The 16,834-nt window shown below is 37.4% G+C and overlaps 1 protein-coding gene across 2 annotated transcripts; it reads right to left on the bottom strand.

Annotated features, from left to right (window-relative positions):
* Nucleotides 1-4,209: 4,209 nt before the first annotated feature.
* Nucleotides 4,210-16,469, bottom strand: NIPAL3 (NIPA like domain containing 3). Of its 2 annotated transcripts, none has more exons than XM_053454700.1 (12): nucleotides 16,436-16,469; nucleotides 15,800-16,053; nucleotides 13,734-13,802; nucleotides 13,351-13,522; nucleotides 12,867-12,926; nucleotides 12,435-12,580; nucleotides 10,546-10,642; nucleotides 8,414-8,549; nucleotides 7,811-7,899; nucleotides 7,192-7,255; nucleotides 6,275-6,369; nucleotides 4,210-5,820 (listed from the first exon to the last, which is right to left on the bottom strand). In XM_053454700.1, the coding sequence occupies exons 2-12, from the start codon at nucleotides 15,887-15,889 to the stop codon at nucleotides 5,633-5,635; spliced, it is 1,206 nt and encodes a 401-aa protein (XP_053310675.1). In that variant the 5' UTR covers nucleotides 15,890-16,053; nucleotides 16,436-16,469; the 3' UTR covers nucleotides 4,210-5,632. The 2 variants fall into 2 exon arrangements, with proteins under 2 accessions (XP_053310675.1, XP_053310676.1); XM_053454701.1 differs by having other exon boundaries at nucleotides 12,435-12,556.
* Nucleotides 16,470-16,834: the final 365 nt, after the last annotated feature.

Below are 16,834 nucleotides of genomic sequence, written 5' to 3'. Positions count from 1 at the left end.
AAAATAAGGCACTTCCCCTTATCTAGGACAGTTAGCATCAGTAGGATTGTCATAAAGTGATAATGCTGCGTTGTCACAGTGACAAACTCTGATACAGCGCTACGGAATTTGATGGCGCTATATAAAACAATAAATAATAATAAATAACTGCTGCATCATTCCATTTACTCCCAGAAACATCTGGGGTTGTGACCGATCTTCACCTGCATAACAGTTTCTCCACGTCATAAGCAGGGGCAGATCCAGAGCCTGACCTCAGGAGGGGTACTTGCACACATCCATACACTCTCACTAACACACACACACACACACAGACACTCACACCAACCCAACTAAACACTCAGCACTAACATACTCAGACACACACACTTAAATATTATTATAAATATAGCGCTATTCCCATACAAAAATATATACTAATATATATATTAGGTTATCCAATGCAAGTATTCAAAATTGACTTAACTCCCGGATATACCGTATTGGCCCGATTATAGGCCGCACCCTAAAACTTAGGTGGTTTTTTTAAAAGAAAAATAGATATGCTGCCATTCTGCCCACCCCAGATTTGCTGCCACTCTGCCCTCCCCCCGAGATATGCTGCCACTCTGTCCCCCCCGAGATATGCTGCCACTCTGCCCTCCCCCCAAGATATGCTGCCACTCTGCCCCCCCTCCCCGAGATATGCTGCCACTCTGTCCCCCCCCCGAGATATGCTGCCACTCTGCCCCCTAGATATCCCCCCCCAGACTTACCAATGCAGACTCCCGGGACATCTGCGCAATACGCATAGACAACTTCCGGTGCCGGCACTCCCCCCGTGGGAAGTCACGGCAAGGGATATTGTTAAAGCACATCGAGCAGACGCGCCGGCAGCGGAGGTGGTTTACACGCATCGCCGCAGCCAGTGAACGTCTGCGCAATGCGCTTAGACAGTCTCCCGTGCCGGCATTCCCCCCCGTGGAAAGTGCTGGCAGGGGAGGCTGTATCGCCCTCCTTGAAATCTCAATTCTCATCCTGAATTTTCTGCTAATCATCCAACTATGCTATCAAAAGAAAGCTCTCTCTCCTTGAAAAAGCAATAAATAGTTGACATGTGTACACTGTTTACAGGAAAGGGGAATAATGGCTGGACCGACGTATGGCAAAATACTGTATTTGCCCGAATATAGGCCGCCTATAATCGGGGTTTAGCGCAGGAATGTGCAATTAGTATACATAATGCACTTTATAAATATGTATTGCTGTAGTTGAATCTCTACACTTATTACTTACCTGGTACTTGTATCGATTATCCTCCCCTTTTTAATGTTAATACTGTCTATAGTATATCAATTCTCCCTTTTGCTCTTGATTTTAGTTATGTATATATTTAAAAAGACAAATGGAGCATGTTTCTGATTTTAATCTCTTTTATTTCGAACACCACATGTGTGGGATGCTAAAGGGAAATATGTCTGTGTTTGTGCCCCGAGAGCGTTCCGTGTTGGGACCTTTGAGCAAGCCGCTGTGTCCTTCCTCATTCAACCCGGAATTGTATTTTGTTTGTTTGCCGTGTGCGGCAACCGCAACGGCGAATGAAGGCATCCACGGATACCTACAGGGACGTAGTGGCGTCACGACGCGCATTGACGTGATGACGCCGCCAGGACTCGTTCCTCTACGCACATAACGTGATGACGTACTCGGAAGCACCCATATAACACGGACTACGGACATTTTGAACGGTTAATTCGATTTTATTCTGTTTTTATTTTATTTTGTTTGGTTTATTGTCTCCTGAAGAAGCCGACGTGCTATCGGCGAAACGCGTCGAGACCAATAAAAATTCGATATTTTACAGCTGTCTACCGGAGTATCCCATTTATCTGGCATTTGCACATCACTCTTTGAGTTGTGCCACTTCATTTATGTAAGTGCAATTTTGATTTATTCCATTGCGGCTTAAAGATACTGCACCATTGTGGTTCTCCTTGGTCTTACAGCTTCCAAGATTTTATTTTACATTCAAGTGTATCCAGAGTCCGTTTTGATGAGCTTCATGTATCCAGCCCTTTTGTGAGTGGATCTTACACCTCATTTAATTACTATTTGATTTATATATTACACTATTGGTATTTATTTTTGTTCCCCCATGTATATGCGCTCCACTGTTTGCTGTTGAACTTTGTTCACACTTTAAGGAAGAGTGTTTGTGGAAGCTGCTTTTAGTGTGGGGAAGTATTAATTTTATTATTATTTCACGTGGAACATTGTTTTTTTTCCTGTTTGCATTAGGATTTTTTGCACAGGTTATGTATAATGGCAGCTAGACCTGAAACAACGAATCGATAAAATCGATAATAATAAACGATGAAGATTTGAATAAAGTTTTGCGGTTGAACGTTGGAGAGAGAGAGAGAGAGAGAGAGAGAGAGAGAGAGAGAGAGAGAGAGAGAGAGAGAGAGAGAGAGAGAGAGAGAGAGAGAGAGAGAGAGAGAGAGAGAGAGAGAGAGAGAGAGAGAGAGAGAGAGAGAGAGAGAGCTTTCTTTAGATGCTATTATTTTGAGCATATCATCTAATTTACTATAAAAATATTTTATAAAATATGGTGGAAAATTGAAAAAAGCACTTTTTCCTACTTTTGTTTGAAAAATCTTTTACTCATCTACAAAAGCTAATGAAAAAATGTGCTAAATACATTCTACTATTTGTTTAGAAGTGCCCAATATTTTCAAGTTTTTTTGCAAGTTATATGGCATATTGCCATTTCCAAACTTTTTTTTTTCTTCCAAAACTGGTCATGCATAGGTTGTTTGGGGGCTAAACGGTCACATTTGGTAGGTGCACAATTGTTTTTATAAATCTTGACATCTGACAGTTTGCGCCTATGCCCTATTTGTGACATCTTTGAACCCAGCCAATTCAATTTACCCCATAAAACTATATATTTTTGAAAACTAGACACCCTTGGGTATTTCAAATGCTGGTATTTGAACTCTTTTCATGGCAGGATTATTATTACAAGATATTGTCCCAATTTTAGGACTTGCTCATAAAAAAGTTTGGACATATTTTCTTTGAAGTAGATGATCCCCCTTCTGATTTAATGGTAAAATCACTGGGGTGTTTTTTATTTTTAAATTTTATTTATTTTATTATTATTAGTATTTTTATTTTTTTTAACTATTTTTACATTTTCAATTTTAATTTTTTTTTTATTTCACTGACCACATACTGATTAGTGTCCTGGGCTCCATGTACCTGCATGTACCTGTAGTCAACCTGCAGGGGGATCTCAATGTTCTCAGGAGTCTGGAAGACCCTCTGGGAACTCTTATTTTTAAAGGGGCACCACCATCTTGTTAGAGGCCTAGCAGGTACCTGTTTTAAATGCTCCTAGGAGCGATCCAATGGGCCCCCTTACTTTTTTGTGTCCCTGAATGCCTCTCTATAGAGGCATTTTAGCAACACTGGCTAATCTTAGGAGGTATTCGTTGATCGCCTCCTAAGTTTTTTTTTTTTTTTTTTTTTAAGAGTTGGGCGCCGCCAAAATTAAAAGGAGCCTTTCATTATGGTGAATATGACTGCTCCTAGGAACGATCGTACGGGGCCCCTACATTTTTTTATATGTTGCTGGATGCCTCGGTGTCAGGATTGGGTTTGCAGCCCTTAAGGCACATTAACGGCACACAATTTAGTTATTGCCACATTGTGATCAAACAATCAAACAGCAAGACAAAAATAACAGTGGGTGTGCTTTGAAGACTGTCGGGCAACACTGCTATAACATGTTGCACAGTATTAGACCTGAAAAGATCCTGTCTGCTTTCACAGCCAGAGGAATATTATGTAACATAAGGGTTTCCTTGCACTGCAGTACGTAAGCAGCAAGTAAGGGCCCCTTTCCACCAGGGGCCTTGGGGCTATTGCCCTTTCTGTTAATTCACTCCTGTTTGGATTATAGGTGCACGTTTAGCTTGTAAAAAAATTCAAATGGTAATATAAGATTATATTGTCAAACCACACCAGTATCAAGAACAATCCTAGGGAAAAAAATAGCAACGTTTAGATGTTCAGTCTAGAGCTCTCGGAGAGCATTAATGAGGGGTTTCATTACATTTCCTAATCAGGAAACCCAAAACACTTCTAATATCTAATATTATTAATTATTCCCAACAAGTGTGCTGTGATTTAAGAAAATAGTGAATAAACAACAGGCCAATAATATAGTATATACAAAAACTACCAACTTTAATTCCATTTGTAAAATTGCAGATGAGATTTTAAAGCAGCTAAGATGCAAATTATGCCAGCACAGTGAGACGTTGTTTTGGCTTTCTTGCATCAGTATTATTTATATTACAGTCATTTACAGGTATTCTCTATTAGAAACTCCTAATTTCCTAAGGAAGACAGGTTTGACCATATTAACAGTATAAATAATTCACTGGAGAAAAAAAAAAGCAGAAAAATGGTATGAAAGAAACATGTATTGCATTACCAGATGGAAGCCAGAAAGCAACAGGACATAGAACAAAGTAACCAATATGGGTCAAGAAAGGCTTATGGAGTGGATTTAAGTATGCACAAACTGTGTACGCTTACATTTTTATTTTAAGATATGCTAAACTTAAATTGATGTATTGGTCCTCATTTAGGGTACAACGGATCAACTGAGGTATTAAGAGGTATCTTATAGGGTAATGCTACCTATGAATGGCATGGGAGTTTTAAAATATCTTCACCAACCTAACAGAGTACCACACTGCCTGCGATTTGTTAAAGATTAGATTTTTAATATTTGCCTAATCATTTGCCACTACCACCAAGTAACATAAAACATTCTGAAACACACAACTTAAAAGCCTGTTCAATATTTACATGATAACGACAGAGCAGCTAATCCGCACCAGATTTGTCAGGATGCTCAAGTGGTACATAGCTCTGAAGAGCAGTTAGTTTGTCACAATGTATGAATACTGGCAGCGTCAAGGATCAATTTTAGAGACTAGACCAGAGGGTACTAGCTTTACCATAAGTCAACCTCCATGTGTCTGTGGGCCATCAACAAGAAAAGCAGAAGTGATCATCAGAATGTTTTCTGAATGTTGATAAGACCACTATGACCATTGTACATTACCCCCAATTATTATCCAATGGTTACTAGGCTGTACAGAACTGCCTAAAGGGAGACTTGCACCTTTGAGCAACAGTCTCAAGTAATTTGTTAGAATAAAGCAAAAGTCAAAAATGCACTAATTTTACTCTATTGCTCTCCAGTGCTGACTTGACCATAGCATTCATCTCTTCAACAAACAGTTGAGTTCTTTGGCAATAATTTCGTTCATAGATCTGTAATCCAGCAAAAGTTCCATGTTCTTGGTCTATTTCACACATCTACAGTAAGGGGGGCATTCTGGCTAAGCCTCTCTGGTCTAAGAATCCACATTAGTTATTCCAAAGATCACAACATTGTCAACAAGAAAGCAAAGCAGATTTCCACACGTCAGACACATTCATTTAGGCTTAGGTCTTGAAAAATAAATTATGACAGTGATAATAAAATGTTCAAAATAACCCTTATATACGAGGGAAAATGGAATGCAACTCTGAATATGTTCCCGCAGTGCAAGAAAAAAAGTCAGTAACCCTACTCAGTCTTATTGTGGTCTAGCACTTTATAAGGCAAGGTGGAAGATGCTTCCTCTGTAACAACAGGAAGTGTGGCAGGTGCGTAGATTTCAGATATGCTGTCATTGCTAGCAAGAGCGCCATACGAAAATGAGCTTCCAAAATCAGGCTGAATAACACTGCCATTGTCATGTGTGGTTTGCAGACCTGCAAAATAACACAAGAGAATTCTCATTTGCTGGACTTCATTTTGAAAAGATACAGAACATAGAAGTTGCACCTTTAACAGTTTGACTAGACAATCCTGTAGTACGTGGAGCTATAAGCTGCCACTGTGCATGATAATAACCAACAACACAATCACAATGCGTAATAGCACACCAAGCTGTCTGACAAGTGTTTCCACAATTCTGCTGAATAAAAAAAATTAACAACCAAATATTAGTATTATGAACAGTCTCCCATAAACAATTAATCTAAAATACTACTAAAATACTAAACACACAAATTCTGAAAGCCTGCAGTTCATGGAGATGCTAGAAACCTAAACATCAATATCTTTTCATGGAATCTGGTCCTTTAATTTTTTTATTTTTATTTTTTAAATCAAGGGCAGCAACCTATGCAATGAAGTGTGGCAAAAGTTGACAAATGATGTTACCTGGCATAGTGTTCATCGTTATATATGGTTCAAAGGCTTTCGTTTTCTTCCTATTCCTTGTGCTAAGGAAGACTCCAAGGAAGGCAATAAGACACCTGTGGATTAAATCCCATTACAGATTTTTATACACTCACCAACCATACATAATGTGCAGAAGATAAAAGTAAAATTATTCTTTAATATATACAGTCTATATTTAATTGGATGAATAATTATAACGCCGACTATTAGCAGATATTTCATTATTGTATAGTTGATGCTGAAATGCATGTGCTGCGTAGACATAGCCACATTGTACATTTTTGTTGATTAACCGCCACGGCAGAAGCCCTTTCCATAAACAGATTAAACTGCAATGAACTGGGATCTCAAATAAAGGTGTATATCTTTGATTTCAAAATATTATATATTGTTTTTTTTTGAGACTTGTGAGCGAAAGGTTTCCAGATCCTTTGATTTAATGCAAAGGGGCCAATAGCCTACAATAAAACCACATAGCAACGACCTAAGCATTTTTCCACAGATGGGCTGTCATGATCAGCACTGTCCATTTGGACCTTGGCAATTTTTGGTGATAAATAAAAGGAACCTAATTTCTCAGGGAGGAACGTAGAACATTCATGGGATCTGGACTGAACCAACATTAGGTTAACAATATCTGTTATTGTGGATTACACAAATGCTTTGTGAAACTGGAGAGGCAGTACATAACCTCCCTCTGTTTTGGCAAGAATAATGGCAAGAATAATGGCTAGAATCCCACTTAAATGATGAAATGTCAGACTATATAAGAGTTAAAAACAGCATATACAACTAAACTTTTGTTTTGCATTTTATTGGTAAGGATGCAAACATATATTTATAAAATTACTACTGAAGTTTCCAGTTATATGACACATGCTGATGTAATTTCTTACCCCAGAGCGAACAAACACATGTGAAGTACATCTTCTTCACGGAAGTCTAAATAAAATACTGCTCCTGAAAAGAGATGGAAATAATAATAACAATTTAAGTGACAAGTGACAAGAGTTAAATGTTTTTTCATAGCACTACAACTTGTGTAATCTATATTTCTACACTATCGCTCAAAAGATTCGGGTCACTTAGATATTTCCTTGTTTATGAAAGAAAAAAAAAATTGGTTATTAAATAACATGAAATGGATCAGAAATACAGTTTCGATGTCTGTTGTAAATGACTATAATAGCTGGAAATGGATGATTTTAACCGAATGTCTTCATAGACGTACAGAGGACCTTTATCAGCAACCATCACTCCTGTGTTCCGACGGCACCTTGTGTTAACTAATCCAAGTTAAAGTTCATAAGGTTAATTGATCATCAAAAAGCCTTTTTGCAATTATGTTAGCACAGCTAGAAACTTCCTTGTTTTCCATGAAAGTCCAAAATGTAGGGACGCACATAAAAGTGTAGTCTTTTTCCCTTACAAAATGTAATTGTGGCTGCTTATCTACATATTGCTCTCGACTGGCAAGCAAATCACAGCTTCTTGATTTCCGCTATTGGTGCTTACCTGCAGAAATAGCTATCGTTGTGGATAAGATGTAATTAACACTTGCAATCAGAGCAGAATCATACAGCTGGGCTGCCTGAGCAAGAAATCTGTAGGAAAAAAAAGAGAGATAGTGAGCTATAACACACTGGTCCTTTTTATGGAATTGAGCATTTCGACTCTATGACTTCCCTACGCATTAGTGGCAGAGTCTGAACCCCCTAGCCAGGCTCTCTGACTAATGATAGCCTAGGGAGGAACGGACTTCATTAGGATTGCCATAAAGAATTAGCTCAGTGTGGTGTTAGAGCAGGGAAAGTCACCGAGAATATCTGATGACTGACAACAATGACATGTCATGCTTAAGGAAAAATACCTTTGTCCCTAGGGATTTCCCTTTTAAAGGATCAAATCCCAAAACTACAAATAGCAGTGGAATATTGGCATTTACAGTCTTGGACTTTCAGCTAAAATTAAAATCACAAATAGTCAATGTGTTCCAAGTGAAATATAGAATGGGTCAGTTCTTCATAGGACCACTGTGTATGAGTGACAGTAGCTTTCAAAATAAGCCTATTCATCCTAGGTTGACAGTCTAAAAGTCCACAATGCAAAATAACTTACGAAGCTTGTGCAACAGCTGTTGCCACCATGCATACCAACATGATGTAGAAAATTGGATATCCAAGTTGTAAGGTATCCCGTATAGACACGATAATCATACCAGCTAATGCTTTTACAGTGACTACTGTAGCTGATCCTAAAAATAAACAATATATAATTTCACACAATGCTTCAACAAAGCAAAAGTACTGTATGGAACAAAAATGGGCTTTAACATCTACAGAAAAATAAATGGATACAGATGCTCCTTGACTTACAAAGGTGCCCATCATAAGTTGAGAATATTGTAAGTCGAACTCACATATCACCACATGTACGGTTACCTGTATCATTCTTGAGTAATCAAGTCAATGTAGTGAATGTATATTGCTATCATAAAGCGAGGAACACATGTATATAATATACATTCCCTAATCTCAATTAACTCTATGTCTTTGTGTTAATTGAAAATAACATAAGGGAAAAAATGAACACTGTGTATACTCCTAACGATATTTTCTTATTTGCAACTGTGTTTTAAATACCGTATTTGCTCGATTATAAGACGAGGTTTTTTTCAGAGCAAATGCTCTGAAAAATACCCCTCCTCTTATAATCGAGGTCGTCTTATAATCAGGCCTCCGCTGGGGCCAGGCTGCTTACCGGTGCTTTGGTCGCGAGCAGCTTCTCTTTTACCAGCGGCAGGAGAACAGGAAGCTAGAAGAGTGTCACATAACTCTGCCTCCCCCCTCCTTCCTCTGGGGGCGGGGCCAGAGAAGTTGCTCGCACAGCCGGGCCCCTGCAGAAGTAACCCCCTATATGCCACTCTGGCATATAGGGGGTTAAAAGGCATATCATGGGGCAGAGTGGCATATAGGAGGGTATAAGATATTTCTGGAGGCAGTGGCATATAGAGGGTTAAAAGGCACATCATGGGGCAGACTGGCAAATAGGGGGTATAAGGCATTTCTGGTGGCAGATGTGATAACTGGGGGGCAGGTTGGCAAATGAAAGGAAATAAAAAAATATATATTTTTCTCAATCACAGCTTTTATTAAATATGAAAAAATTGTTTACATGAATTAATATTTACTAGTAAAACTTTTTTTCCTATAGGGTCGTCTTATATTCAGGCTTTTTGTTTTTTTTTTTCCTAAATTAATATTTAGATTTTGGGGGGTCGTCTTATAATCGAGCAAATACGGTATAATACACCAACAATTGTTACCTATGAGGTTCTCTAACAAATGTGGTATAAAATAAGCAATCAGCATGGACAGTCCATTGGTTTCCATGGTGACTGGCCAGAATAACTCTATAAGGCACATTGTATTCCACAGCATGCAATACTGTCACATTGGGAGCAGCATGGCATCCAATCTAATCTGAAACACATGTCCCTTTAAACGCATTGGCTCCTCTACACAGGCGTCCTTAAAAGTATTTCAGATGAGGAGAGAAAATATGGCAACAAGAAATGGCCAAAAAATAAATAGTTAACATTGTGTGCAAGAACAAGTAATGGCGAGCTAATTAAGAGTGAAATGTTTAATTGGCAAGGCCTACAAGGTCCAGTATGTCTGTGTGCCCTTTCGCATACGGGATCAGATGGGCAATCCCTCCAGCTTCATAATTTCTAAACTCAAAGAGTTGGAAAGTTTTTTGTCACACATCTAATGTTATGCAATAACTAACATGCCCCTTCTGCTTTCATCACTCAAAAGCAAAAAAGGCTAAGTGAATGAATGAGATATTTTAAGCAAAAGACCAGAGGTTTGTTAGCAAACAATTCAGAAAAAAATAAATTAGACACTTAAGAGAAACATACATGTTCAATTGCTTACACCAAAACTTTCCACCTGGAAAGAACTACCTTTCCATGGTACTCAAACATATTGTTCACCATTCATAATGTCTGGTACTGTACTTACTATGACAGTAATTACTGAACCTCTCACTTATTATACTGTAAATGTAAAGTGTAAAGTGTAAAATTATACAAACAAATAAAAAAACAAAGCCTGTGAGGAACTGTATCCATTATGAGAAAGCAAGAGATCTCAGCGCTGATGAACATTAGCCAAGGATATGAAAATAGCTCTGCCCTATGGGCTGTATGCATATACTCCATTACATGGCATCACTTTGCTTACCCAACAACGCTACCAGCAGCAATATAATTATCAGGTAATTAGCGTTCTTCTGTTTGTAGAAGTACAGCAGGGAACAGAAAGCTAGAATCTCCACAAGCTGCAAAGACAGAATGCATTATTAAAAACAACCATATAGGCATTAGATCAGCGTTCTTGCATTTAACTATTGTTAGTCCACAGACTACATTTGATTCTTTGTTGCAGGTCATGGTCAAGAGAGTTTTTTCTAAGACCAAATATAAAGCCTTACAAGTATACTCTATTTTGACCAGGTTGACAATTCTAATTCTAATCTTCTAATCTTCCTAATAAATATTTTTTTGTATACCACAAATGCAATATTAACAGTGATCTTGGCTTCATTTTTACATTGGATGTTTAGAAACAAACTGGTAAAGACATAGGGAGAATCCAGAAACTGGAATACGTGTGCTGTTTTTAGTGTAGAAGAAGCAGGGGCTTCTATAATGAACCTTCTGGTGCAATATACACAAAATGTAATGTAATAAGTGTTTTGGTTTATGCCATCTTTATTCTGGATTAAGACTGATACTAATCATTTTTTATTTCTTCCTGTAACAAACTGGAAAGCCAAGCACACGATTTGGAAGAATCTCAGACATGAATCCCTTCTAGCTATGTGACCTAGTCTGAGTGAATCTACATTTGTACCACGTACAACTTAAGGCTTATTAAGCACAGCGTTTCCCGATTGTGTGTTGGTTGTGTTATGTACACTATTGGTTTTTCTTCTCTTATACAACATGTATATATATTAGGCACTCACACATATCCTAGAGGCAGTAAACATGTACATTTATGCACTGTTGCGATGGATATAGTGATTTTTGTGTACATTTTGATATCTAATAGTGTGTTGCAAACCTAGAGGCTCAAACTGCTAAGAAGTGCCTTTAGATGTAGACAGACACATAAGCGTATTTGCTAAATGACCAGTTTGCAGGAGAGTTGCAGTTACAAACATTTTGACTAAAAAAACATAGAGAAAAGGTGCCTTATAAAACGCGGTCATACGATTAATACAAAGAAAGGAAAAGTTCCAGTACAGGATGTGAATGATATACTATATAGCTATTGCAGCCATAGTAAACATGCCAGTGTGTTACACACTGATATCACATGTAAACTCTTTTATCAATCCATTAAAGCACTTAGTGACTTATCATCGCACTGGGGCTAAGTTTATATGTTTTCCCATGGAGGTATATGGTTCAGTCTAGTTCTATGCCAGTATGAAATTCCCAAGAGGCAACACGTGACTTTAAATGAGAAAATGTTTGACGCCATCGTATGGTTAGTTCCACTTTTTGTAGCTGTTCAGTTAAACAGACCCCAATTTTAACGTGCATTTACTTCTGGTGATAAGACACACATTCAGTACAACTGTTGTGGTGTAGTTTTCTTAAGCGCTTTGTGATATGGTTATTTAATAACACTTTTATGTTGGCAATTTAATTTCTTTACTGTTATTTTGATTTATGAACATTTTAGTACCTTCTCCTTTTACAGTATGAAGCTAGGGGTCCATTTTACGATTGGCAAGTGTCTTTGTGTTAAATTAAAGATACCTTTAACGTGGCGGGTGAGCTTAATTATGCTTTGGCCAATTCATATAACCAAAACCTCTCATTTATATTATGTTTATATATTTGTTGCCAACTTTATTAGGGTTAGAAGCGCAGACAGTTTTTGTTTTTTGTATACATTGTACAGCCAATACACTGTTTTTGCAGCATGCTTACACCTGTTTGGTAGGCCTCGTATTATACATTTGTATTATTTGAGCCTGTGACTAGCTTAGCGCACCGACATTTTTTCTTTTCCTTAAATTAAAGATATACTGTGGATAAGACTGAAATACAACTTACCACATAGAGGAGGTATTGCCAGCTGACTAGGTGCTTCACAATATTGTCTCCAGTCATCTTCTCATGACTGTTGGGTCCAAACGAGATTAGCAAATAGGTGCCCACTATTGCCAAACCACAGCCTAGAAAGGACAAGATATAACGTCCTTTGGAGGGGAAAGGGTGAAGAAAGAAAATACATACATACAGAATTGAGAAGATCCAGTTAGTTATTGTGCAGGTGAAATGGTGTTAAGTATCATGCCTACTTCCATGAAGAAATCTGAAGGGAAGGTAAAGACACTATAGGGTGTACTAACCAGAAGACAAAGTAGGATTCCGTTGCATACTAAAGTTATGTTGTTAATACAAACAAATTGCTCAAACGATGACTAAGAATGAATCGAGATTCATAGAAAAGATGTTTAAACATCATATACATTTCATACTCACTTAAAAATTCCTTTGGTTTCCACTTCTCCTTAATAAATATAAATCCTATAATTGAGCTGGCTGCACAAGACAAAGAAATGTATTTTAAACTCGTAAGCATTTCCATCTCATTTGAAGTTACATTTATTTCTGAAAAAAAACTGTGATGTATCCTACCGCTGTCCTAAACTTATCAAGAGTTAAGAAAGACCTTCGGACATCAACTTCATTATATTAAAAGGGGAAAAAAAGCATACAAAAACTTGATTTAGTTTCCTTATAATCTCAGTAGGTTTGTGAAATACAGAGTTGCACAAAAATAGTTGCACTCAAATGGTAAGGTGAGTTTATTTCACAGGCAACGTTTCGTGCTGAGCCTCTGCTTCTTTGTTTGGGCGAATTAGACGCAGAAGGCAAAATGGAAATTGGTAGATTGGTTATCCACACACGAGAAGCTGTGTTGTTAATTAAATTAATGTCAATAGCAAACCTTATGAATACTCACCTATCAGAGATACAGCACTGAGAGGTGCAATGAGGGACAGAGGTGCAAAGGCGTAGGAGGCAAACACAAGAAGCTCTCCAACTAGCATCACCAAAAAACCACACCACCAGGTTTTTGTCTTGAAATATGATCGAGAATCTTTGGATCCCGCCAGGCGTACATGGCTGTATTTCTAAGTCAAGCAAAAAAAAAACAACTTATATGACTACTACACAACAGTAGTGATTTAATAGTCACTATTGATCGTAACATTTTGCTGCTGAAACTACTTTTTAAAAAATATCCTGTGCTGTTACAAGGACTGCAGTATACCAGAGTAGAAAGCCAATGAATATGTAATTATATATTATTCTGGTATTTTCGCTATTTAGCATCGTGCTCACCTGTAAGTTGAGTGCAATACTGATAACAAGGTGTCCAAAAATGGCAAGCAGAGCTCCTATGAGATTGTCCTGTTAGATTAAGAAAAATACTGTTAAAATCTGACTTTGGAAGTCGCCAAAAACAAAGTCAATACATTTGTGAAAAAAGTGAAAGAAAGACCCAGATTTGAAACGAATGGAGTTTGCTTTATTACTTTGCATCTATTTACAATTTAATATTCACAAGTTTTTATGTTAGGTCTGACGAGAAGCATAGCACCTTCCTGATTAAATAGGTCCTACAACAAGCATTGTCCTGCTGACATTGGTACAACCTTGGGCCTAGAAGTAATATACCTATTAAATTATCCATAAATACAATCAGTCTTGTTATTCCATTAAAATGTAAACAGTAATTTTATGAGTGATGCTGCCAAACAGGAATTTATTCAAAGTGATAATGACAGAGCAGAAATTGCAGTGACATCATCAGATCGTTGGAGAACAGGTCAAGGAACCAGGGTCAAATGTGTCGCATTATTTCACCTAGGTGTGGACATTGGTTCACTACCAAACTCTCCAAAAAAAAGTGAATTTGGAACAATTGGTTATTTCAAATGCGTTTATGTTTAGGGATTTTTTTTTATTGTTACCCTAGAAGCCTGGGGTGATTTTAGTAGACAGTAGACGGCAATCAAATAAAAAAGTATATTTACTAGCTTTAAAAATTTTAAATATGCTGCCAGCCATATTTTCTGAAGCTTTGGAGTTTGTTCAAAAGCAAAACAAATAAATTAAACTGATTTCAGAGCCCAGGAAAACACTTGCATGAATTCCAAGTGTCACAAGAACAATCATCCAATATTTATAATAATGAATGTAAGCATGAATATTAATGCATTTTTTTATTTTATACAGTAACAGTTCTATGTAAAAAAAAAAATAAAAAAAAAAGCAAAGGGCTTCTCTCTAAAATGCCCTCACTATACAGCTGCTGTTATTAAGGCCATGGCTGCTGAGAAACGCCAGCCAAACATATTTAATCTTTATTAAGGGCTAAAGGTAAAGATTGTGACAGCGTCATGTTACATGTTAGGAACTTTAGTATCGGGATTCCTTTCTAGGACACGTACTGAATAAACGGATACCCCACAATGTTAGGACCTCCATACAGCCAGCTCTGTGCCTTCTTGACATGGAGAACCTCTTGTAATGGTTTTTTTTTTGTTTTTTTTTTTTAATTATTATTAGATCTAGCACCAACAGATTCTGTAAAGAACGCGATTCAACAGAAATAGAAAAAACCCTCAGCTTCAGACTTATGTTCCTTAGAATATAGCGAGATGTCACTATTTTGTAGCTATCCCAATATAGCTTTATGAAGTTATAAAACCTTCCATAGAGCAGGGCATGAGGTAGCGTTTGCTAAAATATCAATTTAGACAAAAGAGGCCATCTGCCCTTTAACCCCTTTGCAACCAATGACGTATCAGGCAAATATGTCCCTACATGATCAGTTAAGAACGTTTCGCAATCGCGGAGTCAGCTCTCTTAACTACCACACCATGACGGGAGTTCTACAGCCAATCATATGCACTGATACAGTGAGATGACATGCTTGTAAGCACTGTCTATGCTCTCTAAAAGAAAGAGAACAATAACAAACAGGGTTTCCCTGAGCCTCAAGGCCCAGGTTTAAAAACAATATATAAATATATATATATTTTTTTTTTAAATCAGACCCTAAGTGGTTTATAATATATATCAGAGCATCATTGTGTATCTTTTGAAGAAGAGACCAAAGGGTTGAACAATTTTTTACAGCATTCTCTGCCCATACTTACCAAGGGTGCAAATAGTGTAAAAATGATATATCTGTAAAACCATGAATAAATGTTTTTTTTTGTTAAATCCATTTTCTACTTTTGTAAATAAAAAAAAAAATACATATATTGGGTTATTGTTTCACATGAAGGTGACAGCTGCGATATTCCGTCATAACTGATGAATTTAGTCTGATATAAATAAACATGGCTAGCTTTAATTGTATTATTATATATCTTTTTTGTAATAAAGGGAAATCATACCTTATATGAAAAATAAGGATCGATTGGAGCAGCCGTCGTCGTCGTGATCAGTTCATCTAACTGAACATCGGAAATGGGTTCTTTATCCATGATCTTGTAATTGCGTACTCCTTACAGCATCACATAAACATGTATTCCAAATTTCTAAATGATTGCCACTATTCATCAAGCCACAGTCATTTGAAACTGGACTCCTCCAATATCCACACACGGTTTCATATTAAATATAAACCTTTCATTTTAAACTTTTGGACCTCCTGTCCTGTTAGAAGGAAACAGAATGAAAGGGTGACGTTAAAGACATTCTAACAGATGTAAAATACAGGGAAGGATACTGAATATTGGATCATAATTTCAGAAAATACAATGAGAAGCAACAACAAATAAATTACATGAAAATATAAAATTCCTACTAGCCTTTATTGTGAGAAAAACAGCATATCATTCAGTTCTTATTCATTACTTCAACGTTAAATCGCCTTCATGTGCATACCAGATGAGCCATGTAATATTTTCTTATCTTTTACCCCAAAACACCGTCTAAGTACACATTAAACCCAAGGAGCCCTGTTCGTCTTTAATTTAATGTCGAATAATGAGTTTTATCGCTATAAATACAAAGAACATTACAACAACCTGTCTTACCTGTTTCCTATTTCCTGCGTTGGCCACTGAGCTAATTAGGACGCAGACCGATTCTACTATTCTGATTGGAGGATGAAGCTGTCAGTCATAGGCTTTGGTTAAAAGCGGATGTCTAATTCGTCCAGCCTGTGCAAGGAACTGTCAAATTGGTGGCGTGCTGCTGACGTCAGAAGGGAGAAGCAGGAAGTGTGGTGCGCTGGAGCTGTTTAGGTGGCTATTGGGAGGACAGGAATAAACAAAGTGACCATTATTATGTCGTTGTATGTTTGTAATAAAATGTGTACGTTTAAACCGCATTTATTCATTTTTTTATTCATTCTATCACAAGAATCGGCAATAGAGAGCGTAGTGTACGGGCGGTTTTTTACAACCACTACTGTCGCTGCGTAA

This window comes from Spea bombifrons, chromosome 2 (genome assembly GCF_027358695.1).
Source record: "Spea bombifrons isolate aSpeBom1 chromosome 2, aSpeBom1.2.pri, whole genome shotgun sequence".
NCBI lineage: Eukaryota > Metazoa > Chordata > Amphibia > Anura > Pelobatidae > Spea > Spea bombifrons.
Note: the sequence above shows the minus strand (reverse complement) of the source record. Positions and strands in the feature narration are given on the sequence as shown.